The 26,731-nt window shown below is 43.8% G+C and overlaps 1 protein-coding gene across 3 annotated transcripts; it reads right to left on the reverse strand.

The window, feature by feature from the left end:
* Positions 1 to 629: 629 nt before the first annotated feature.
* Positions 630 to 26,713, reverse strand: esyt2b (extended synaptotagmin-like protein 2b). 3 transcript variants are annotated; one of them, XM_084034230.1, is made up of 23 exons: positions 26,047 to 26,713; positions 22,057 to 22,098; positions 21,392 to 21,526; positions 20,997 to 21,073; positions 19,413 to 19,485; positions 17,204 to 17,293; positions 14,543 to 14,598; positions 10,782 to 10,902; positions 9,879 to 10,055; positions 9,699 to 9,781; positions 9,336 to 9,384; positions 9,109 to 9,198; positions 8,928 to 9,023; positions 8,278 to 8,379; positions 6,185 to 6,259; positions 5,136 to 5,222; positions 4,865 to 5,014; positions 3,127 to 3,479; positions 2,744 to 2,842; positions 2,317 to 2,448; positions 1,903 to 2,008; positions 1,760 to 1,809; positions 630 to 1,668 (listed from the first exon to the last, which is right to left on the reverse strand). In XM_084034230.1, the coding sequence occupies exons 1-23, from the start codon at positions 26,428 to 26,430 to the stop codon at positions 1,599 to 1,601; spliced, it is 2,697 nt and encodes an 898-aa protein (XP_083890356.1). In that variant the 5' UTR covers positions 26,431 to 26,713; the 3' UTR covers positions 630 to 1,598. The 3 variants fall into 3 exon arrangements, with proteins under 3 accessions (XP_083890356.1, XP_083890357.1, XP_083890358.1); XM_084034231.1 differs by lacking the exon at positions 8,278 to 8,379 and adding an exon at positions 7,576 to 7,638 and having other exon boundaries at positions 26,047 to 26,712; XM_084034232.1 differs by lacking the exon at positions 8,278 to 8,379 and having other exon boundaries at positions 26,047 to 26,712.
* Between the last annotated feature and the right edge of the window lie 18 nt (positions 26,714 to 26,731).

Consider the following 26,731-nt stretch of genomic DNA (forward strand, 5'->3'; position numbering starts at 1 on the left):
AGATGGCGACAAATCACCTCATATGTCTTATAGAATGGGCCGTCTTTACAACCTGCATAGGGCTTCAAAAAAGCGGTGCACACGTGATTTTATTCATTCTGACGGAAATCTCCCCTTTATCGATTCCAGACAAAATCCTCAAGGGAAATTATCCTGGTTGAATAAATGTTTGCTTATTGGAATTTCAGCACATAGAGGCTTATAATATAGAGGTCTGTAAATGTCTGTACCGTACTAAATTTTCAGGCACTCCACTTCAGAGTGAAATAGTGTACCTTTCACTCTGCTACCTTTAATGGATACATTTAGTTACTACATATTTGGGTTATTGAAATAACAAAAATTAAAAATGATGTATTATTATATATTAAGCAGTTAATACCACTCCACATTTACCAGCTGCAACATTAAGAGTGATACCTAGGTCCATGGCTGTATCATTGATTATAATGAATAGTATAATGTACATTATTCAGAAATGGGGCATTCTGCATGTTACTTGATGCTGATACTTTCTGTACTTTCCACTATTGATAACATGTCATATTTGAAGTGGAAATGATTAATATTCTCTGTTGCCGAACAGAAGTATAATTGTTTCACAAAGGAAATGAGGGAGACCATTTTCACAAGAGAAACCATTTATTCCTCAAAACCTTGAGGCATCATATCATTCAAAATAATAACATTAAGAAGGCAAAAATTACATAGCGGTTGTTTGTTTGTTTTAAGGCACAGGATAGATAACAAGAAAAGTATTTAAAACCTCCAACAGCTATGACTGCATGGTAAAACACGTACAAGCCTTTACCATATTACAGCTGTGTGTCATCATAACAACGTCTGGCAGCCCTGCTCATTAAATGCAATAACTGTTGCCTCTGCTCATATTATTCAGTTTGTTCGACGTACGCTTGGTTTGAACATCAATCAAACCCTTATTCAAGTATCCTTCATGATATAGAGCACTTGTTCATAGCCCTAAAATGCCCCTCGGGTCTTCAGTAACATCCAATATTGCACAGAATCCTCTTAAAATATACAGTGCAATCATTTTTATTCTTTGCATATGTGCATTCCATGTTCGTAATCAAGCATAAAGAACGATAAGAGGTAAACAATCAAATAACACTGCATGACAAAAACAAAATAATAATGTCAAGACCGCTACTTAAAGCCTACTTTTTGTGATTGTATCTCTTCCTTTGGTAAGTTTTCTCAGGTGACAAAACAGGATTTGGCACATTTGAACGAATGGGACGGACAGCAATAACACAACGTTTGACAGAATTCAATATAATTTCCCTGAAGGAAACATAATGCCACAAAAACCCCCTGCAAATTCTCATATATATTAGCAATTTGATATTTACATTAAACACTAAAAACAGAGACAAGGCAGTTAGTGTGTTTCAACGCATCACAATATGTTACAACATCCTCAATTCATGAAATGATGGTAGGAAACGTTTGCAAAACATCGAGCATGCTGAAATAATTCCTGTAAACTATATGAAAAGTGAACATGAATACAACAAAAAAAAGTATGTGCCCTTATATTAACAAGATCACTATATTACAGCGGAGAGGCGGCTTCACTATGTGAGGAGGGAGTCTTGGAAGCTCCTTATGCCTTGAGACGACGTCCCGTCTTCACTCAGATCATACCTGCAGGAGGAAATCATATGAATACATATCGAAGCAAGAAAATAGGATGTTTATGACCGAAATAAATCAATTCCACGCTATAAAACTTTACCATTGTGTACATCCTTTGGATATATCCTCCCCACTTAAATCGACCAGCACCTGAGATTTTTCAGAAAAAGAAATCCAGTTTTTTAAATATATGATTCCACTCTTCTCTGCTGGAGAACCCGCATGATAACAGCGGGGAGTTACCTTTCCCAAAAGCCCTTTGTGTTTGGACAGGATGCTCCCACCGTTCTTCACTGCTACATCCAGGGTTCTCCTGTGGAGCTCCACCATCGACACGCTGAACTCAAACCTGCAAACACAAACAACATTAGATACAGAACCGCTGATTCATCAAATAAAAGTGCTTCATTTGTTTAAACCAGACTATTTCAAAAAAAAAATATTGAGAAATTTTAATTCAATATTCGACAATTGCACCCTTGATCCCCGATTGCCAGTGAGAAAGACTAACAATGAAAACTAATACTAAGCCTATTATTGAACCTAAGAACCTTTAAGAACATATGCACATCTGATATCTACGAACACTTGTTAGATCACAAACACGTCACTGACTTATTTTAAACATGAGGTAATCGTAATAACATCTGAACCCACGTTTGATCATAAACCGGGTTAAGGGTCCTCTTCATCGTGCTGGTCTTCCTCCTCCCCGACCGGCTCTTGTCAGGCAACAAATAGAGGCGGATGAAGGGATCCGAGCCGTCTTTGGTGAAGGCTATCAAGTTACTGAGGACACACGGGACACAAATTGTTTCACTCACATGTCGCCGGTCACATGTTGTTTACGTTAACGCCTGCTTATTCTTTAACGTTAGTAGCTCTGCAGCAAGCGAGAGCACCTGAATACAGAACACTCAATACCCCTAAATGATAATTAGTGACGGAGACTTGGGCCAAAAAAGACCCGATACAAATGAGTTGGAAAAAGTCCTTGAAATGAGACAACCTTCAAGCAAAGCGAGCGTATATCTTCCAAAAAAACATTTAAATGCAGGGCATGATGGCGGTTTTAGGAGCTCACCGGCAGGCGTGCGCCACCACGATGAGTTTGTTCCTCTGGGAGCTGTGTCGGACGGTCAGCTGGACCTCGCCCAGCGGGTACTGGCTGGAGGCCGAGCCGCTGCCAACACACAGGAGTAAGTCAGTGTCACTCCCCGAGACTGCAGTTCAATTACACAGCAGGGACAGATGGGGACGGCTCGACAGGTGAGACGGATCAAATATTCATAAAGATACACAAAAAAAAAGTCAATATGGCATTCTGTCAGCTGCAACTGCATAATTAAAAAAAACATTCCTGAAAAAAGCAGAAAAAGAAATTCACAAATGAGGAGCTATTTCTCAACGACAGGCACAGTGGAAGGGAAATAGTTAGACAAACAACGTATTGTGAATGGTGATTACTTCTGCAGCTGACGGAGCCTTTGCTGGAGCTCCAAGGTGGCGAAGGGCAGGGAGATGTCCGAGGCCAGGCTGGGGGTGGACTCCTTGTGAGAAAGGTGTTTCTGGGAGCTGGACATGCACATGCTCAGGTTGGAGAGGCTGCGGAGAGGGCTGGCGGCGTACGGCTCGCCGTCCCTGGGTTGGAGGGAGAGGGTGGAGGCGTCTTTCGTGGGCGGCGGCGTGGGCGGAGACCGTGGGGAGTCTGAGGCCGATCGCCTCTGGGTGGGGGCCGGGGCCGGCTGCGGCACACTGGACTTCCTGACCTGGACGGAGGACGGCTGGTCTGAGGATACCTGCTTCTCCAAGGACAGGATCTACAAACACACAGAAGGACGTTAATGCAAAAATTAAATCAATAACAACAACAGCAAAGGACTGGAATCATATTCTGATATTCTGATTTAGACTTTTATAAGTTGTTCTCCTGCAACTCAGAAAAACTTTTTTTTTAAAAAGAGTTAGGTTTGCAAAAGAAATGACTTGTTTAAAGATGTAATGGTCAGAGTGACTAATGTTTGTTTTTTTGTGAAGTGCTGATTCTGCTGTAAAAACATCAGCGGTTTTAATGGTGTCTGTGCTGCCAAAACTGCCTTTATGGAGTTATCTATCTTATGGTTCCAATAAGCCATTAAAAGGCTATTTCCCTCTTTGGATATCCGTTATGAATCTGGATCTCTTCGTCGTGATCCAATACAGGAAAAAGCTATTTCAGCGCGGGTCGTTATTTTGATTGGCTGCATTTATTTTCTCATTCGATCAGCTGTGATGATTCAATACGAGGGAATACGCTTTGTTTTCGATGCCATGAAGGGCAACGCAATTTACCTGCTGGTAACTGAAATCACTCTAGTCTGAAATAGAAAGTCAATATGAGCATGATAGTTCCTTCAGTAGGGTGTAATGGAAAAACATTTGAGTTCAGGAGTTAAATTGGGAGCCCTCGACCAATGACGTGGCGTGGTTAGTGAGAGAAAGTAGTTCCGATAAGATCTGTACATTGTGTTCTATGTGTCAAATAGAATGTAAGTGAAAGAACATTTTCATTTACATTTAATGTATCTTGGCCATGTGGGTGAGGCGACCTTCACCTCAACGGAGCACCACAACACCCCGAATATATAGGCCGAAACCCAATACGCCACCAGTGGTGAGGATGCTGACTTTCCGCCGGGGACAAAGTATTTTTAGCCTCCGTTTCTGGCATTAGATCATGCATGCATCACGTGCATCTATATATATATATAACCCACTTTTAGACGATTCTTGTGCAAATGCAAAACAAGTCAGCTGGAAACATAATAAATGCAGCCGGTGACATTGTTTTCAAGCAACTCCAACTGATCAGATCTGCCAGGGGGACGGTTGCCATCGGTTGGCTTCTTCCGACCTCCTTCTGGTGTCAAGCGTTCATTGTTTTAATCCTCCATTGTCAGTGTGAAGTGCACAGTTCCTTGTGAAGGAACCTTGACGATGAGCAGAAGAAGGGACGCGGGCCAAATTAGAATTGAGCTGAGATCATAAGCTCTTAAGGCTGTCCAATAAACCATTTTAGTTCGGTGTTGACACTGCAACACTTGCCGGTACATTAGCTCAAATGCGCCGTGCCACTCCATCCGTCTGACAGTCCACTCGGTTTGAATCAGCACATCTTATCCTCTCCGCCTGAAATGAATAACTCTGAATAACAGTGTGTCTTTACCCTCAGGGCCATCTTGAGTTTGATGCTCGAGCTGGGGCCGGAGTTCTTGAGGGGAAAGCACTGAGTCAGCGTCAAGTCCTCCTCCGCCAACAGGCTGCTTAAAGGCACCGTCAAATTACCCAGGGTGCATTTGTGCTTGTCATCTTTGACCTATGCGTCGAGAGAGATCTGCTTTAGCACAAGACAGCTAGTTCCACCACTTTGTGCATGATTTCATAACAAAAAAAGAAGAGTGAAATGTTGAATGAGTGGTTGAGTTGTGCGTCTTTACCTCCAGTTCCAGCTCCTGCCTCCTGGGGTTGTGGACAAAGAAGGAGAAACAATCTTCCCAAAGAGGCTCCTTGGTCTTATAGCGGATCTTTATGTGCAGACAGGTAGTCATTTGTTTAGTCGTTAATTAAAAGACACCACAGTGCAGCTAATTAACAACACAATTCATCTGGAGACACCCTTCCATGGTGCCGTAACTCGTTAGAGCGAAGAGGAAAGTTTGCACGCGGGGAAGTCGTGGAACGGCCGGTGACATTTCTGACAAACACATTAAGCGGTTGACCGATCACAACGGAGCGGGCCAGCTTAATCAGAGCAGAGTGGGCTTTTTGGGAGGGAGGGGCAGGAGGTCAAACAGAGCTTTTCGGAGAGAGGCTGAGAAGAGCTGCTGCAGCTCAGGATGGTGAAAATAGAGCGTTTTTTGAGCATTAAAGCATGTAATCATGTTATAAAAGTAACCTGAAATACAAGTGAACACCAGAAAAGGAGAATTATAGGTCTCTTTAGCTTTAACTCACAGGCGTGTTCTTACAGTCCCCTAACTTTAGACCAATCCTAACATAGTCTCGCTGTCCAACCATATTATAACTCCTCTACAAATGGGATCTAATAGAACAAAGCTCCCTAAACCCATTACAAGTTTGCAGCGAAACTTCAGCATCGACAATAACGTGGTCCAATTACAGTAAGTGCTCCTTCCGCCGGCATAATTTCCCTTTTGAACTCCGCATAGAAATAAACACATTAAATGTCAGTGGAGAAGCTCTTTAATGGTATGTTGGGAGGTAACCGCAACTGTATTTTCTTTGAACAAGAGTTTTCCGTTAATTTCTTTTTTTAATACCAGCGACGGCTCCAGAGGGAGGCGGCGGAAGAGTGAGATGTTGTTGTTTTGGCTTCATTATATCTGTGTGAGATCCATTCTGGCAAATAGATGCTTAAAATGACAAGACTGTGAACAAAAATCACCTTAATTTCTTAAATTCCTCTTCCCAAGGTGAAAGGAAAGTAGAGAATCTGATAATACTAATGAATACCCATGTGACTCACCTTGCTCTCAAGTGTTTTGTGTCCGACAGTCAGTTGGACAAAAGGACAGGGCTCGCTGCTACTCTTCTTTGCAGACTTTCAGAGAAGCAGAGAGAGATACGTGTTAGCTGCGACAACATAATTACACCCAAACATTTGCTTTTTGGGACTCTGTATGACGCACACGATGCTGAAAGAGTCTGTATTTCAAAAGGGAACATCACCGTACGTTTTCACAAGCAGGGCTGCAGGCAACCGAGTCGTCCCTCCTCTAGATTTTCTAATTTTAGCATGCTGGGTTTAGGCCGATAAGTATTATTCAGTACTCATTAACGAATAATGATACCATTTACATCTGGAAGCCGGGGAGAGAGTCTTAACTTACTCGTTAACCCGACCCTTCTCTTGAGGGCGGTGCTTCACTTGGACGGCTATTCCTCACCAGCATTACAGTTAAGCTCCACATTGTACATTCAGGCTGATTCACCCAATCCTACACTTTGATGTGCTACCATTTCAAATGAGAAGGCACATGTTTATCATTATTAAATGGTTGTCCTTAATTTGCCTAAAAATATCATGATGTGTCTCTATATTATATCTCTATATTCTACTTTTTGTCTCCTGTTAAAGCAACTTCCCAACAATGAAGAAAATAAAGCTGCACGTTTCATAAAAAAGAGGTAAAGGTTTGTTTCAAATGATGAAAAAAAAGGAACAAAGAGAGGCTCAGTCTGTCACTTCGCTAACAGAAACCGCAGACAGGCTAAAGAGTGAGCGATGAGAAGCAAACAGGAAGTATTTGCCCTATATTGCCAGATGGAAACCGACGCACAATGGTGCAGTGTGTCTCACCACAAACCGACGTTGCACTGAGGGAGTGCCGCCGCATTCGTGACAACGGGAGGCTTGAAACTTCCTGCCTTTATTAATGGCAAGAAACAACAATGCAGCCGTTTATTTCTCTCCATTTCTGGGAAATGCAGAAAGTTCCAACATATGATGCGATGGGTTGCTCTGCAGGTTTGATTTGCTTCGACAAAGATCCACTTCCAATTCAATAATGAAGGACATGCCGGGACAGGCCGTTCCTCTCCTGATATGAACGCTGCCAACGCGGCCACAGTTTCAATCAACCATAATGATTGGACACATTTTGAGAATTAGAACAGATTGAAAATGTTTGAGTGCAATATCAGACTTTGGCATGCGGGATCACAAGTAAGAAAATCATCACAAAAGAGGAAAAAAAGAGCACGACACAACAAAAACAGACGATGCAATCATCCATGTGCATGCACACAGCGTCACTGTGTTTGTTTGATCATCACGATCACGTTGGTGGATGGTGCAAGAAGACACGGACAGGTAAGGGTGTGATCTGGTCATGCGAGACATTTTTCCCACGTTACCTTCAGGGCCTTAAAGACTGAGACTTGCTTCAACCCGTCATAGGTGAAATCTGACAGGTTGCTCTTTAAGCCACAAGGAGATTTAGGGGGTGGGGGGGGGGAGAAAATCACACCCACAGTTAGTAGGACGGGAGTTGGGGATGGTTAAGAGGCATGGAGAAAAACAAATCCAGAAAAACATGTTGGAATGTGTGCAGGGAGTGTGAATGATATGGGCGATAAATAAACAGCAGCATGAGGGCTGATATTTTGGACAACGGCGGGGAGCGAATAATGAAAAGACGGGCCGGAATAATGAGGGTGGCTTCTTCTTCGGGGGAAGAGTGGGAGGAACTACTTTGACACAACTTTTTTAAACAAGCTACAGGCTTGCTGTATCTGTGCAGCTGCAGAATTAATTGACTCACTAATGCAGACAAAGACCGTTATGAGCTCTGCCAGGTCTGTGCTGCAGATACTTGATTCAGTGGAATATGCATCAAGCTGGCACAGTCCTGTGTTTTGAGGCATCTGCTGTGTGTTAATGGTTATCGGGCACTCGAGGTAATACTCTTCAGACGTTGCAGTAAAACCGTGCAGCTGAGGCATGCTTTAAAGATACAGGTTTTTAAAAAAAAGCTCCTGTTACCGTTCAACCCACGCCATTGCACACCGGCTAATGCTAACACTAGCAGGATGCAAAAAACGTATCGAGGGACTCACAAATATCGTTCTATACTCTGAGGTATTGCTCTCGCAAAAGACTAGACCAGATGCTCTCCTCTCACTTAAGTTTCCGCAGCCTAAGCTGCCCGTGAAGACGCTCTTAATGTGGGGGGAGGGAAGAGAGAGGGAAGAGAAAAGGGTGACGTCATGAAGTGTTACGTTGGAACTGATGGTGCTTTGCAGGTTACAGGTATCACACTTTGTGCAATGAAACTTCAAATCGTATTTGATCAACTCCGTAAATGTACAAGAGTTCAGGAGGTTCAAGGTCCTCATCTGACAGCTACGAAATATTATAATGAGACAGACTTGTTTAAAAGCTATTGAGCCGTTTAGAGCTGGAGGCTGCATCCTTAATAACCACCTCTGGATTTAATGCTGGGTTAGTAGTCGCAGAGATAATGAGGAAAACGGTGAACGATCTGCCCTGGTTGTTGAAAGTCAAGCATTGCTGCACACTGACCCATAATCCTTATTTAAACAGGTGGTGCGTCACGCTAAACTGGTTCAGAGAGTTGCTAAATGTGTGTTCTGGGTGGAGATCAAGAAGCCATAAAGGCCCTAATGGTATATTTCACCACAAATGTACAGCATCGGATCAATAGCACTGCCAGCATTAACATAAAGGCAACATTGCGGTATCTTACAGGCAGGTTCTTTGCTGAGTCCAGGTAGACCACGAGCAGTGCTGATGACAGCCCATCGTTAGCCAGGCTCCTGTCTGCACGCACACTTCGCAGCACCTGATTGGACAGGAAACGGCGGTCAGCACAGAGAGCGATGACGGACACGATTTATCCGTTAAAAGCAAGAAAGTTGTTACATTACCTGATCCAACTTCTCAGGAGTGGAGAGCAGAGAGAGCCACTCCAGCTTTAAGTGGAGTTTTCCAGTCGGAGTTTCTTCCAGGTCAAACCACTGCAACGGTGTTAGAAAAGTCTCAAAATCACTGACACTTTGAGCTAAACAAAATATCTTAAAACAGTCTCAAATGATCCCATTAAGATGTATAATGTATAAACTAAAAAATATGAGTGCCATAGAAATGGTTTTACCTCATCGACCTTCTGCTCTTTGTGCAGCTCAGCCATATCGATCATCAGGCTGTGAATAATGACAGATAATTACTACTCGGATTGGGTCGACAAACGGTAAGTAGAGGAATCACACCGGTTCCTCTGAACGGAAACGGGGTCCGCTTATGGATTTGCTGCTGTCAGCGCCGGGTGTAGTGTTACAGCAATCAATCGACCCTGCCTTTGGGCTGGAACTGTGGGATAAAACCTCTTTTTTTACTTTACCTGATATCTACTGGCACCGATACTTCTATCACACCTTCTCCTCAGGTTTCAGAGTGTGTCATGCCATGCTGGAGCCTCACTTTGCCCGTATATTGGGAGGAAATGAGAGAAACTCACCTTCCCAGGAAATCATCTTTGTCGGGGTCTTCGTCAAACAGCTCAATCTCAAGGTGTTGGCCTGATTGCTCGTACACCAAAGCCTGACGACGACAAGGAGATGCTGATGCTTATACAGTCGACGGACAGATAACCTATTCTGATGCGGGTTGGGAGAATACACACTTAAACTGCAGTCACCTCATAAACCTCGTTCCATTTGGGATGGAGGCTCTCCTTCACCGCCTTGCTCTGGAACAGCTGATTGCCGATCTGCAGGACCCCGTACGGGTCGGACTTGCCCTTGATCAGCCCTCCCAGGAACGTGTCCTTCCCTTCCAGGTCCTGAGCCTCCAAGAAGTGGATCCTCAGGACTCCCTGTGGAGACATACAGAGCGCGGCGTTAAGGAGACAGCAGCTCCCGACTCTTTGTCGGAGTTGATAGGATGTGAAATTACCTTCCTGGGCATCAAGAGACAGAACAAGAGAGAACTGTGTCTCATTACTAGGGTAGGAAACTATAAAACAAAATATGTCTAATGGTCTTATCTATTATTATCTTATTTAATCTCCAACAGAAATTATTTAACTTTTTTAACTTCCCATCCAGTGTTTTAATCCTCTACTGAACTGATCATTCATTAAAGTCAGATCGGCATAATCACAAGAAAAGAATACAATGCCCAACAATAATAAATAACCCCTAAAATATTGTGAACACCACACATAATCCTCTCTTCAACCAGGATGTTGATTAAGGTGAAATACTTGCCTGAGTCCCGACCTTTCGGATTCGCCCACTCCACCGAGTTCAAGTCGACACTGAGTTGACAATTCTGTCTGACATCAGGCAACGAGACGCACTGAAGTGTTTATCCGGTTGCCATGGATACAGGTACGAGCAACAAAGCCTCTTTTTTTTTGTCGGAGTTAAATACAAAATGTAACCCTGATTTTGTTATCACAGCCATAATTCGAAGATTCAGACCGACCCTTATGTGTTTGGAATATCAAGGATTTTTCAGCAACCAAGCAAGAATCCGAACACTTAGAAGAGGCACACTGAAGCACACACTGAACTGCCTTTTTAAACTGCATTAGTACCTTTGGCATGGGAAAACGTAGCTTGGCCAGTTCCACATCCCCGACCAGCGGAATGATGATACGGTTGGGTAAAACCAGATAGTTGTAGATGATATCTTGAATCAAATTGTCAGAGAAGCCACTGTAAGGACAGGAGGAAGGGGAAGAAAGGAAAACAAACAGAATAAGGCAATGCATTATTTAATAGACAGTAAGGGTGCCCTTGGGTTATAAATATCCCCCCTTTTAATCTGGGCTTAGTACAGTGCATTCCTGATTTACATGGGAGAAGAAAGCAGGAAAATTGGAGTCGGTTCAAGCACGTTGCTGCTGCCAGCCAACGGCCCTCTGAATGTCTATCTGATCCCACTACTGATTCAACACTTCGTGACAACAACAATGACAATGAGGGGGCAGAGGAGGAGGCGTCACTGCCAGGCATCCCTCCACTCATCTAGCAGCTGTGCCACAGCTGGAAAATTGCAATCAGGGCCGGGGGAAAATAAATAAATAAATGGAATCCCACTGAGGAAATCATCATCCGGTGTTATTGCACAAGCTGTCCCCTTGAAGAGTAGCAGTTGTGATTACGGCACAGCTGTCCGTACATCACAATGTGGATATCCTAATCAAAAGGTGTTGGTGGACTGGAAGCGATGCTGTGAGCGTCTGCAGGGACTGTGAAAACACACCGGCTACATCTACCAAACGGGCGGCGGGAAACGCTTAAGTGGCGCCATGTGAGATCCGACAACGCGGTCGCATGACAAGTGGCCTAATAAATTGGACATTTACTAATACAGAGGAGCTTATGCACCTGTCCCGCATGCTTTCTAATCGTCCACCAGCGTGGCAACTTTACAGTAGCTCGGTGACAGCCTGTATGTAATTGGTGTTATAAATTTAGGGAACTCCTAGGCTCTGGGTCGTGGTGAATTAGACCCAACGGTGTTTCCAACCGGCTTAATAAAAAGTTGTCAACTGCCCTATAAAACGATGCCTCTTTTCTAGAGTTGGACAAATAATAAGCCATAGAAATGTGTTTCTTTAAAAACTAGAAAACAACATAAAAGTCAAACAGGATGTGAAGTTATCTATAATTGAAAAATACACGTTGACTCCAACATCCAATCTCGAAGCTCAGTCTAATAATGTGTATCTTAATATTTAGGTTTTATGAAAAAAGCCTGTGACGAGGATTAATAACATTAAGGTTTTGCTTCTATATCACATTGTTACACATTGAATAAACCTTTTTCTCTCAACCTCCCTGTTTATCTATTCCCTGCTCTCTGGCTTTGTAAGGCGCTGTAGAAATGATTGCTCTGATTATTAGGCTTACAGCCGCGCTGCGACACCCACCACCTTCCTTTCTGCTGCCAGCTCCGACAGCAAATAGTTCAAACACATCTGACCCCGACAGACACCAGCAAACCTTCAGGCCAAAACCGATCCTCTCCCCAGGCACGCATGAACAAATACTCCATACAAATAATGGAATATTAACAAACAACGACTGGTTTGAGCCGGCCGCTATTTGACATTTCAGAGCGAAGAGCGGTTTTCAGTTTGCAGGTGTTTTAAAAGAATGCGGTCAAAGTTGGAATCCAGTCCTGTGATTTACAATTTATGTTAATAAATGCCTGCAATCTTGCAATTCAATAATAATCCTAATTACTTTTCATATAGCACCTTTCAAAACATCTTTACAGAGTGATTTACAATAAAAACACAACACAGAACTAAATGCCACAACCTTAAACACATAAAACCAAAGAGTAAAACGAACGGAAACGTCATAGATGATACACTGAAAGCAATTCTAAAAATGTCAGTTATTAAAAGTGATTTTGCAGCCCTGATCTCCCCAGGCAGGTAATCCCAGTCTAGTAGCCGTGACTGCGACGGCTCGATCACCTTTATGTATGAATCTGGACGTAACAAGGATGGACACGTCCGTCCACAGAGCAGAAAGACATCTGATTACTTGCCGCTCACTGCTTTGTTCATAATCAATAACATGTTGATTGGACCCAGTGGTAAAGGTGACATGCTGGTCCCTATTCGTTAGATTTCACACATTGCACCCTTTAAAGGCAGAAACTACTCTAAAACAGCACTTTAGCAGCACACACACCATCTGCTCTGATGAAAACAAAACAGTAATGAAACAATCACAATTAAACCGGCTGTGTTTGTGTCTGGAGTCAGGAGAATCCTTCATTTGATCAGCTCGTTTTCTGATGAAACGGCAGGCTACGGCGCTTCTCAGGGAGCTGATTAGAGGCATTATGATTCTCTGGTGGGGGAGGGAGGCTGATCAGAGACGGAGCTTTTCTCCTACTGAGATTTGAGGGTGTGAAGGGATTCCTGCTGCCTCAGCGCTTAATGCTGCATTTTTTGCTGCGCCCCCGGTGTAAAAACTGGAGCAACCCACGCTCCCGCTTGTGTGCGTGCATGCAAAGTCATAAAAGTGGGACCATTTATTCATTCTTTTTAGGGCAAGAGGGCTGAATGAACACTCAAACTTAATATACAGTATAATATGGTGCTTTACTCTCAGGAGCCACATTAAAGAATAAGGAAAACAACGCTAGTGCTTTGTGATAACTATCATGTGAGCATGCTATCACGCTAACAGAATATGGGGAACATGATAGCCATCTTAGCATGTTGCCATTTTTCATGGATGTACTCTTGGTCTTGATTTCACTCCGACTCTAAAAGCAACTCAAGAGTGGTGACACATCACAGCATGTAAACAAGCTATTTGTTGCATAATGACAATAACATGGTTTAGGAGAGAGAGAGAGAGAGAGACAGCTGATGCTGTCTGTCTGTCTGTCTGTCTGTCTGCTGTCTGCTGCTGCATTCAAAGAACTCTGTCACTGCGGCTACGATGTCACCATCTAGACCTCTCCTACAGCAGCTACCCCCCTCTTTTCCTGCACATGCCCCCCTTCCACCACAACCAAAACACACACACACACACACACACACACACTCTAGCTACATGGCTCCATTTCACCCCCACGGAGGACTCGACAGAAGACCAGCCACTGAGCTCCGCCTGTGCCAACATGACAGTCCACATCAGCAGGGGATATGACAAGTAACTGTGATCCAACCACACGCAGCACCACGCGTGTGTCACTTCATTTGGGAGGGAGTGTAAATAATGCACGAGCCACTCCAAGACTGCAGCGAGTAATTGGGTTGAGCTGTTTGGCGTCTCTTAACCGACTCTCATTTACTCTCTGCTCAGCCCACACAACTACCCGAGGCGAGCAGACACTTCATATGAGCAGGACGGACGAAGCAAGAATGAGGAAACGGGCTAGAAGCAGCGCGTTTCCTCACCAGACCAGTTGGATATTTAAACTATTAATTTGGTAATTGGGAATGTACTGCAAATTCAAATACATGCATTATACTTCGGATGTTTGATTACAAAAAGTTGAGCCAAGTTTGGTCAAGTTCTTAATCACGACAGTAACAAGGACACGGACATGCCAGACACCCCAAGGACAACCCAAGACACCCTCCGACATCCAGCAGAGAAACAGCAGCATTTGGTGGAAATTGTCTTCTCATACTGAACGAGACGACATCCAATGAAAATACACCCATTATTCCAGTCAAAGTACCCCCTACAGTATCCTGTCCAGTATCCTAAAACACAAAAATAACACCCTACTTGTTCTAAAACACTTTGCAATCTCTACTTTCATGTAGTTTTCTCTCACAGACACTTCGTGATAAGCAAGTTTGAGTTGACTTACTTGAGCCCAGGAATGTCAAGTATGTTGGTGAGGCCAGTCCAGTTTATGTCCAGAAGCTATAAGGAAGGGAAAATGCAAGGAGAACATATAAGTTGAGCAGAAAGTGTGACTTCAAATTGATCCAAACATTAAACTTTATTGTTTCTTGCTCCCTCTTGCTACATTTACCACCTGGAATCTCCCTTTTTGGCTCATAAACTCCATGGATTAATAAGAGGAGAGACAATATATATATATATATATATAAATTGTGGTGGTCCATTTTGAAAACCAAGTATTACTTTACCTACTAAAATGTTATTGTATTTAACTTTTGAGTTCCCTTCCTCTTCCCTGGTGTATAAATGGATCACCTACAGTTTATGAGTCACAACAACAGACCAGAGATCACTGATCCTTGTTTGGAAATGAATACAAAAACACCTGCTTACTAAAATATTTATAAAAGCAGCGCTGTGCCTCCGGAGCCTCGTTAATTGTACGGGTATAACGAGATCAGGGACATGTCCCAGACAACAGTAGCAGTTCTTTTAGTATTCCAGAGTCAAAACTGATACGACACCAACCGATTGCTATTGGCTTTCAGGTTAAAGCCGGCAGCGGCGTGTCAAATTGGATCGAGGCCGTGGAAGAAAGCAAATCAAAGGGAGCGAGGATGGCATCAGCTGAAACCTGAAATGCGGGCGGATCCTGCCTCGGTGAGCTTTGATCAGCTGCTGCCTTGGAGCTGAAGTGGCTTTCTTAATGAGTCTTTCCCACCCTACTTGTCTGCCCAAGTTGCTGATCAAATATTGCTAACAAATGCCCTGATGCCACAGGGGAGAGGGGAGAGGGGAGCACTGCAGGCCTGTGATGGGATGTGGCAAAGAGTCTTGTGGGAAGGTTGGAAAGGACACACACACATACATATATATTTTAAAGAAGTTATTAAAAACACATATTTAGCAAGGAATGTGGCTTTCGTGTTTTGTTTTTTCTACAAATTTTGATCAGACAAAGTATATTATTTGACACAATAGAATTAGGCTTTCTGTTTTTCGCTACTACATACATAGATATTAGGATTTTCTATTCAAATGCATTAATTAAATAGAAGAAATTACTTCAAAATGAAAACTTCCTTGAACTTTTTTGATAACTTGGCCAGAAATATAAAGAGAGAAAGCTTTAATTCTAGTTATAGAGGACTATTGGTTGTACACTAATTAGCAAGAAAGTGAATAAGGGTAGTTTTATGTCAATTGTTTTAGAAAATCTCTTGTGTACTCTCTTAGCACATCTCCTTTAAGCTTAAGCTTCCTTCATCCCAGGTGTAGAGGCCGAAGTATTAAAGTGAGAATGTTTCTTAAAGTTCCTCCTAATAACAATACGTTTTTTTAAATGATTTTCAAGCCAGTCAATACCACAATAGTACCATAATAGGGACAGCTTTCTCTGAAAAAGTAATGTAAACTTGAACTGCCCCTTTAAGATTCCACTTCACCTTATTTGAGACGTTTTCCAGCCTCACGATAAATCGATGACTCAAAAAGCAGCTCTATCAATATATTAAATCATCAAAACAAACTCTCTTTAGAGGCCTATGAGCAGAAAGCGTTGCATCTTTTTATTGACACTTCGCTGAGTCGCATTGGTGAAATTGCACAGCCCCGCCGCGGCCAAGACCTCTTATGGTCTGGAAATGTTACCATTTCATTTGGCACTCAGGGTCCGGCCTTGTACGGCACCCTGAGAGGCGGAAGATGATTCATCTGGATTCCAGCGTACACAATATCAAGATTGTTTCTTTTGGAACTCTCTCCTCCAATATACCAAAGTAATATTCCTCATCTAGAAGGAGGAGGAAGACTGAGATGCATACTAGTGTGTGTGTGTGTGTGTGTGTGTGTGTGTGTGTGTGTGTGTGTGTGTGTGTGTGTGTGTGTGGCGCTGCGACATGATTAACTGAGAACCGCTGCCTTCTCCTTTCAGCCTCATACAGTAATACAGCTTTAGCTGAGTGCCTGGGGCAGAGAAACCTGCCAAAGTAGGGCTGGCTTGGTCCGCGGCTATTTAAAGCCCTGCTATGGTTCCACTGGGTTCTCCCATTCAGTATATAAATCGGCCAAACATTTTGAGGCCGTGCAGCAGTGCCTCTGCACAGTGGTCGGACGCAGAGATGGATGGAATCCATTTGAGATGCAAACAACTGGCGATGCGAATTGTAAATCATGGGAAGTTATGGAGAGCGTTTAAGGAGAGGTAGCGATGCCAGAGAAAGAAAAACAAACTGGAAGTCAAGCTTGATTTGACTTATATAAGAAACCTTTTGAGCCCAACGTACATGCGATATCTCTGCCTGAAAGAGGCAAACAGAGTGTAAGGAATTTGTTTTATGAGGTGTCATTTTGCGAGAATATAAAGTACACGGAGAGCCAAAGTGGGCGTATCAAAGATATTGAGGACATTTTGTGCAAACTTTGGCACAAATATGGAGCACAGAGAAGATAAAAGTAAATGTCTCCGGTCTCTCAGGTGCTGGAAAGGTTTACCTGTCACGAATCCCAGTTTAATCTCCTCGACTGGGATCAAACTGCAGACTGCGGTGTCGTTATAACCTCGACTGCTGCCCTATTAAACGGCTTTAACCCAATCAACTGGTGTCATATTATCTGAACTTACTGGCTTCTTGAGAAAGAACACCGACAGAGCTCCAACCAGAGGCATGTCCCCCAGCAGCGGCTCCATTACCACCCTCAACACGCCGTGGATCTGTGGAAACACAAGAGGGACATATTGACACACACGCACGGACACAAAGGCCCCCCCCGTGGCCCTTGACATTCCTCACCAGTGAAGCCGTTAGCTAGTAACACATGACAGGTTGGAAACTTGATCAGGGCCTGACTTCACACCTGCCCCGTGTCATCCTCCACCTCCTCCATAACATATTATGACAATTACAAGGATTATTGTATTGGGAGTGCTTTACACGTGTCATGTGACGCCACAGAGAGCTCTAATCCACGCCGGAGAACAAGAGATGTTTACATTCTGGCAGCAAAGTATTCATTTTCGGGGCTATATTTGTATTTTCAGGACGAATGGAAATAAAAAAGCGAGCTAAACAGCAATTACGCCAAAGAACCCAACACAAATAACGCTCTCGAAACCAATACTAATAAGGCTCTTTAAGTGTGCATGCAGCTCTTTGAAGTGGAAACCAGTGCATTCATTTTTAAGACTCCCAATTAATTCTGTGACAAAGGAAAGTTCAATTTGAGGTTGTTTCCTGAAAACTAAAAACCGGGGAACTGATCCGTCCCTTTCTCCTCTGTTAGATTCAATGAGTCAGCTGGCAATCCAAAAAATGTATACCCTTGTATTCCTAAGAGGTATGAGCATGAATTATACTATGCGATAATGCCATTGTTATGACACAATGCAGCTTTAACAGACAGTCATAAAGGTATTTCAAGTATTGACGTATCTGTTTTTAAAGACCCAAATAAATACGGCTGTAATTTGTTATGTTAAGTCGCTGTGATACGGAGAGGACCTCCATCACAGCAGTGAGACAGGCTTGATATTAAATAAATACTCCACGGCCGATACCCGTCAGTGTTTAACCCCTCTCCTCACAAAGCCGTCGGTAATCTCCGCACTACCACGGAGTCACACGCACCTGCTCTGTGTAACGTGAACCAGCTCAAGGAGTGAAGGGGACTAACGTATTAGTGGCTTATAATGAGCTGGGGGAGATATGTAGGCCTCCCCGACGAACGTAATGGGAGCGGCGAGAAGCGAGCGTCTCCCAGGAACAGACCTCGCGGCAATCTGTCTCCGAGGAGGAGGCACGCTGATTATTTTCCCCGCCTGCTATGTTCCACTGCAGCGACAGAAGACGGCCAAGGACGTACAAGAACAACAACAACAGACACAGTCATGTAGTCAGGCGCTACAGGGGGGGGCTTCTCTGGGAGCGGGGTGCAAATTAAGAAGGTGACACATTCTTTATGATGCATTTTCTCAATATTTTCTAAATGTTTCTGGTATTCATTCATTCTAATAGAGGAAGACTCAGTCTAGAAAGATAGGTATAATATTTCTACAGTAACATTTCAACAATTATGTATAATGTATCTCTCTGATGTATGTCTATGTATGACTTAGCCCTCCCTCTTGCCTTCTGAAGCGCTTTGGTGTCAACTTCTGTTGTATTTAAATGCGCTATATAAATAAAATGTCTTGATTCGACTATATCTCTTTTTATTTTTGCATTCTCTTTAACCACTCTGCTATATTTGAATGCATCCCTGTGAGGCAATAATAATAATACATCTGTCCGGTAGTTTTTAGGATATACACCCATGTTTCTGACCATGAGGAGCTGCAACTTGGGCGTGTGACGCAATTATCCCATCGAGTGTGAAAGCTTTTACGTGTGATGGTTCTCGAGATATCTGCAAAGCAGCAACAGAAGGGTGCTTGCAGTAGGCACGGCTTTAATTCAAAGGGACTCCAATCACTTAATCATTACCTGACGGCCTCATTAGTACGAGTACACGGTGCGCATGACGAATCTGTTCTTCCACGGCAGCCCGTGATCATCACACTAATGCTGAAAGCAGACATTTAATCGTCACCGCCCAGAAATAACAAGAAGTTTTAATGCTTTAGTGAAAAGAGAAAAGCTCGGGTCCGGATACCTTCAGCATTTTATTTTTATGCTGCTGTTCATCCTCTACAAGAAAAAGCCTCTCAAATTGTAGCCGACAGGACCTTTTTCATCCAAACTTTTCTGACAACCGTTCTTGAGGCCGAGACTCCCGCCACGAGAAATTCCCTCGAGGGATGTGAAACGAATCAGACAAAAAGGGGATTTCCTTACCTGGATGCTCTTAATGCCGGCTTTGCAATAGTAGCGTTTGATGTCTACGTCAATCTCGGTGTTGCCAACGAAGCTGAAAAACACAAAAATGTAAGATGAAAATCCTGTGCAAGGGCTCCTTCACTATACATTTTTTTTATCAATCTTTTATGGTTGGATGACACATGACATTGGTTAAATTTAGACATCATGGTGACTCCATGTTTTATTCATTATCTTCATAGAGTTGTTTGAAAACTCCTGTTCATGTCAACATTGTAGGGTTTTGCTCCTGATGTGACATTATTCATTGAGTCATATCAGTCATTATAAATCATCATGTTTTCAAGAACTTTAAAGGATTTTATGAACTCAAGGCCACTTTTCAGGCTGCTAAATTCCAAATTCAGAGGATATCTATTGCCTCTCAATGGCTCTCAACATGGCAAAAGTTGAGCCGGTGGCTTGCAGCTAACAGTGCAGCCAACGACAACAGCGCTGCCGGAGCCAACACCTGCTGAGGACCACAGCGTGGGTGCTCCGGTTCCACAACAACGATGGAACTTCAATCCCATCATTCCATTGTTAACAGAAAATAGCTGTGTGCTGCCGTATTAAAGTTACTTCTAATGCATGCTGATAATTTCCTACTGCTGCTGCTTCACATTAAAAGTGTAAACTTAATCACTTGTAAATGTTCCAGGACTTAATGGAACGAGACAGAGCAACCACACTGAGCTGGAAGATAAAGAGCTGCAGGCGACAGGCGGAATGCCGCCGACTTCTCACCAAGCTAACCAAATTTACTGCTGATGTTCGTAAAAAAAATAAACGACTACTTTGGCTTCGCGCAGCATGAAATCAAATGCCATGTTCTCATTTGACTTCTTTATTAAAACAATGTGAGTTTGTTTGGCAGCACTGCAACAAGACACAGCAGTTGCTTTGCCGCTGTATTTCTGACATTTTTATTTGCATACATGAGAAAAGTTGTGTTAAGCCTTCAGTGGCTCCAGGGGGAGCTGTGCTAAATCTGACAAATTGCCTGAAGTGGTGACACATTAGCCTCCACTAGCATTACACACCATCAGACCCAACTGTCGGTGGTTGAGTTTCGCATCATATATATATACACATACTGAGGCCACGAGCTACTAATTTGTGCACACAAGATATAATACTTTATCTTAATTTAATTAAACCCTTCCCCCATTTTGATTCATTCATAGGCACTAATTACAGTCATTCATTCCAGCTGTCACCTGATTAAGGCACGTGTCTTTGGGAGCGTTACTAGCACCTCTTTTATTAAGATTTACCTTAGCTTGGGAGTGAGTTATTAAGATTTGTTGACAACACTTGCAGCGTTGTGCAATATTTCATGCTTTGGAAAGGACAACTGTTAGCAGAAGGCAATTACTGAGGATATTGAGTGTTTGTGGACTAAACTCTCAAAAATATCCATACTTGAAGGATGCTACTATATATACACTTACCTTGTGCATGCAAATTAATTAAATAAATTGTGGAATTATGGCCACTCCCAGGCTCAATAAGCTACAGAGACAATACAATAACATTTACACAGGGATCTGATGGGCTCACCTGATCTGCAGGTCCATGATGATCTGTCGCTTATCCACGTTCTCTGTATAAACCTTGACCCCGTTTACCCTCAGGGGCTACACCGCAAAAGAGAGGGGAACCATTAGGACCACTTCAGATCATCAACGCCAACGGCAACGCCTCCACTCCTGCCAAACTCCCCACGTGGTCGTCACAAGGTCGACCCCTCTCCCGACCCCCGAGCTGGAAACTATTTATGAACGTGTCAGTGATGCACACGCGTGTACGCTTCACGTCCAAGCTCCCACACACACCCTCGTCAGCTGTCCCGACAGCACCTGCTGCCAGTAGCCGGCGTTGTGTGTCACGGCTGCAGCGACACGCGGCCGCCGTTAGAACCATGCAGGACCACTGAGGGAGGGGGGGGGGCTCACTTTGTCTCCCATGTCGATCTTGCTGAAGCAGAAGGTGCTGAGGTGGGCGTTTGACTCCTTCACCGCCGGCTCGATCGTCTCGCGGAACAGCTTCTCCACAAACTGGCAGATGTAGGGCCACATCTGCTTCACCGTCTGAGGGGAGACAGACAGAGGAGGCTGAACTTTAAACAGAAGTCGTGGAAGTCTCCCTGAGACAAACTCAGAAATGTTGCCCTTTATATAATTATTCTAAAGGGCATGTACATGCTTGTAGGATATTCAGCTCAACTTAAATCATCTTCACCCTTCCTTAGGTTATTCTTGCGACCTCATACAGGTCCCTGTATTAAAACATTCAAAATGTTTTAATACAGACATCAAGCAGGGACACCCGCAAATTCTATTTTGATGTCAGCATCCAGATCATTTTGATGCGTACTCTCAATTTGCATCCAGGTCGTTGCCATGGGGATTCACGAAGGGTTAATGCATTCCAGAGCGCAGCAGGAACACAGTCAAAATGCACTGCAGTGCGCGGCGTGACAGCATGCACGGTCCCGGTGGGAAGAGGAGAGAGAGCGAAAGAGGGACAGACATCACATTCACTCCATTTTTTAAAAGGTAGGGAAAAAAAAGGGGAGGGCTTCGTTCAAGCCAACAGATTAAAGCGCTCAGTTCGTTACCTTGTTCAGCCACTCCACTCGCTCTACATCTGGGAAGTGGACCTGCAGTAAAGAAGAGAGAGCATCACATGTTGGCTTTAATAAGGCTGATAATGCAGCATTTAAGGGCATGGTCCACATACAATATATATGGTCAGCTGACATGAAATTTTTACCAAATTACTGCTCTCAATACACGGAATACTCAGGTGAATCATCTTCCATTTCCAAATTCTTACAGTATGTAGCAGAGCAACCTTAATCCCCTTTCCTAACCGTATACATCAGTGTGATGACATCATCATAATTAAAACAATACCGGGGGGCGAGAGGGCAATATGGGCTTCTATTAGCTTTTGATGCATGAGACCATGTCTGGCAAGGAGAGCATTTATAGCGAGTGCTTCATAAAAACATAAAGCAGACGAAGGAAAAAAGAGGATGAAAATGAAGCTCAAGAAAGCATCGCTTTTATAACCGTTCTTTAATCATCGTTTTTGTGTTCTGAACTAACCTTCAATGCAAACCTACATTTCTTCACATTATAAGTGTGAGCGAAGTGCATTCATGCCGACGTTTCCAGACCTCCACACATGAGTATCCTGCAATAGTGCTGTGAGACCGAGCTGCAGTTAGACTAATCCCCTTTAACGATTTAAGTAAATCAAGCCTAGATTTAACAAGATGTGAGGGAAATGCCTGGAACGAAGTCAATATTGTGCACAAAGGTGTGCAGCGAACTCACACACCACCTTAATAAATAAGAGATATACAGCCCCGACTCTCCGTCACACTGAGTGGAAGGTGTTCGTTCCCCAATCTCAGCAGTAAGATAAAGTGACGTCTCTGTCTGGAGGGCTGGTGAGATGAGATATGACAGGCAGTCCGACGTCTACAAGGGACAGCACTATTCCTTATGGAGGCAGCAAAAGTGCTTATCCGGCACTTATGTCAAGCAGTGACAAGAGAAGGAAGGCTTGGAACAGAAAGTTCTACTTAATTTGACAGATTCGGGCATATAGTTCTGCTATGAGTTGGAAATAATAAAATCGTCTGGAAGAGACGAAGGCCCGGCTTCATTATCACACCTGACACAGTGACCCTATTCAGTAAGTGCAGGTGAAGGAATGGATGATACAATGAGACGGCTTTAAAATCCTGGCTGATAAAACCGAGCTGTGCGGCAGAAAGTGGGAGTTAAGCATCTTAAATGTTCCGCTTGTTGCTCTTGGTGTGAACTAAAGCGGTCTAGAAAGTGTAATTAACAGTATGTTTGCAACAAAGAGGGATGTTGGAGCTGCTTGAATTGACTACACTGTGTCTGGGAAGCGATCAGGGTCTGGAAACAAACACAAAGAAATAACCTCGCTGTCAATTAGACGTGGAATTAGCATGGCATCATTTCTATACCTTGAAAAAAATAGGAAAGAACCACATTCAGAGACACAAATGTAATATAAATAAATGGGAGCAATGCAGAGATGGGAGAAAACCCATTTTGATTCAGCTGACACCTCATACATCAAACTGCCAGGGGTGCATGTAACACACCTATCAGTAAAATGACATTTGTAAAGTAGCATATATAGTAGCATATTGGCCTCCTCTTTCTTTACGACTGCTTGTGACATTCAGAAATTGGAAAAAATCTCTCCACAAAAGAACTGTGACATAACCTGGAGCTATATACTGTATATTTACTGCTAGTAATGTTCTGTATATGGCATGTAATTGTATCATACATGAATTATGACTGTGTAATATCTCATGCAACCGTAAGATTGATGATGAATAGTGGTGCTTTGACTCATGTCTGTGATTCTAATTGGATCATTTGCATCATCTATGTGTGTGTGTGTGTGTGTGTGTGTGTGTGTGTGTGTGTGTATAAATATATATAGGGCTGTGCAACATATACAGTGGTGGTACTTGTATATGCTGCAGCCGTATAGCTCCCATGAATTTCGCCTTGACCTGGCTCCATCAATGAAGCGGGCGGACCGTGGGGCAGAGTGCAGGTCTCCGACGGGACCAGAGGAGGTGAACTCTGTGTTTACAGCCCTCATGTTTGGTGCTCCAACAAAGTCAGAGTCAGAGCTGATGGAACAGGATTCCTGGATGTCAAATGTTTAATGCTATGGTGCCAGCCATGTTATCTGCCCAGACTATTGCTACTGTTTGCATTCCTCCTCCGTTTTGTTTCTTCGTCTTGTTTTATCTTGTGTAGGAAATGGGTTTATAACTGCATTTGGTTGTGCATCCCTGGCAACAAATTATCCTCAAAAAGATTGATATTGTGACATGAGCATGTTGTAGTATTATGGATATCGTAATATGCTGTAAGTGTTGTCTTTTCACAGTTTTAAAGGTGTGAACCAGAATTTATTCTGTGAGTGTGTGTGTGTGTGTGTGTGTGTGTGTGTGTGTGTGTGTGTGTCAAACTGTTGTGATGCACCTGACAGATCAAAACATCATTAATCATAATTTACAAAATAGACAGTGCAAAATGTATTCCCCCTTTGGTGTTAAAGTAAGATCCATATCATTACTTTGAGTGTAAGTAGCTGCTACAACAGCCAGACAATGACTCACCCTGACAAATACAGCTGAGGGTATAAACTGGAACAAGGAGGGCTCTTTAGCAGCACAACTCCAGGAATGGCCACACTTCACACTTAAAAGCATTAGTGAAAGCAGTGCCATGTCTATTAAGACTTTTGCCTAGTGGGGAGAAACTGGTCGCAGCAAAGATTTAGGAGCTGCAAGTGGTGAGAATCCCTCCGCCCTGATGATAGCGCAGTATAAACACTGTGAGGTCTGGGGCAAGTAATCAATTATCTGTACAGCCCTGGAAGGTGTAATGGGATTTCCTGCAGATGCAGGGAGATATGTGCAGCTGTGCATGGTATTGCTTGACATGCAGTTTCTTCTATAAGACATTCCTTAATGCCCTTTTCCCCTCAAAGTGGGATGCTGTTGCTCCGTCCCATCTTGCTCCTCCGCCCCCATTTAATAGCCTCGACGGTTTCTCAGCCGTGTGTCAGCAGAAATAACCGTTCTCTAAACATGAGGCTGCACAAAGCACCACAAACCAGTTAAGCTTCGACTCCGGGATGAGTACAACGTGGGAAAAGTGCTGGATTTACCGATCAATAAGTGAAGAAGTGGAGACTTGAGGCTCGTTTTCATTTGCTCATTCTGAGATTGAATCGAAGGAAGGAATTGAAATGACTGATGCGTAAATATTGTATTCATTGGGGGGAAAACTAACATGAATTTATAATAACACCCTCAGAAATAGGCCATTTACTTTGAGACGTTTCCCCCCTCGGTGACATAATGCAACTCCCTCCAGACAGCGGTAAACATCATGGATTACATGCTGTCTCACACCCTCAAAAGACACAAAAGGACACATCTATGTGACCAGAATGGTGAGTTCTGCTGGAAAAAAACAAACATCTGATGTTTATTTTGGGGGGAGAAAACACTCATCAAATATTTATCTCTCAGATATTAAATGCAGCTTTATCTCATATTGATAACACACTACTGGAGCTCCCTTTCAGGACATTCCCAACAGAACACTCTGACAAGGAAAAAAGTCAGCAACCACAATGTTATCTAACACTTCTTTGTCGAGATAAAGTGCTGCTGTAACAGAGTGAGTGTCTGCAGTGTGAATCCCAAAATAACAGGGACCCTGTGGGTATGTTTCCTTTACAGCGTGGTGTCTGGTTTACCATTGTACCCTGCTGTATTTAGACTGGGGCTCGGGCTAATGTCACCGTTTGGGGAGGGAGGGGGACAGCTGCTTCATCGCAGCTTTACAGCTCAACTCTGCTCCTCCTGCTCTCTCGTCAGCTGATTATTTCTTCCTGGAAACTCCAAAATATTCCTTCGCAAATAATACCACACACGCTCTTCGGGGAAAAACAGCTCAAGTGGGATCAACGCCCCCCACTGCTGGGACATTATTTCATTCCACCGTTATTAAACATTGCGTCTTACCCATGGTGGCAAATCAGAGGTCGTAAGACTCTGCTTGATACTTCTCTCCTCTTGCTCGAAGAAGGCGAGAGCTCGGCTCAGGCGGCTGTGTTTCCCCCCGGTGTTCCTCCGCCACCAGAAAAAGATAACAAGTCCGATCAGCAGCCAACTGAAGCTGAACTCGAAATAGCCCAGCGCGTAAATGGGGAAAATGAGGACGAACGTCTTGGCGACGTGAGCCCAGGTCTGGGTCAGCTCGCTGGTCGAGGACACCGGGGTGTCGTCGGGTGTGTTCCCCGCTGAGGGATGGGGAAAGTTGGCGCCGGGCTGAGGTGGAGCGGCGGCGGCGCTCGGCGCGACGTGTCCGTTCTCCTTGGGTAAATGGGTTCCGTGTGTGTCTCTCATGCTGTCTCCGCGCAATGTCCCCGCGCTCCCGAGTGCGTCTTCGAGCGGTCGAAATGCGGATGAGCGTGGCTGACACGGTCCCCACGTGCGAAGCGGTCCCCTTTCTCACGTCGGCTCACCTGCGCACCAGCCCATCGCCTTCGGGGGGATCGTTGGCATTGACCACTTGGGTTTCGGCAACGGCTAAAAGCTTGGGGATGCATTCAACATGGTCAAAAACGGAGCCAGTCCAGTCCGGCCCACAGCTCCACACGCTCTGACTAGTATACACAGGTTAAATGCTCATTTCCCCCAAACCCAC

This window comes from Eutrigla gurnardus (assembly GCF_963514095.1).
Source record: "Eutrigla gurnardus genome assembly, chromosome: 18".
Lineage (NCBI taxonomy): Eukaryota > Metazoa > Chordata > Actinopteri > Perciformes > Triglidae > Eutrigla > Eutrigla gurnardus.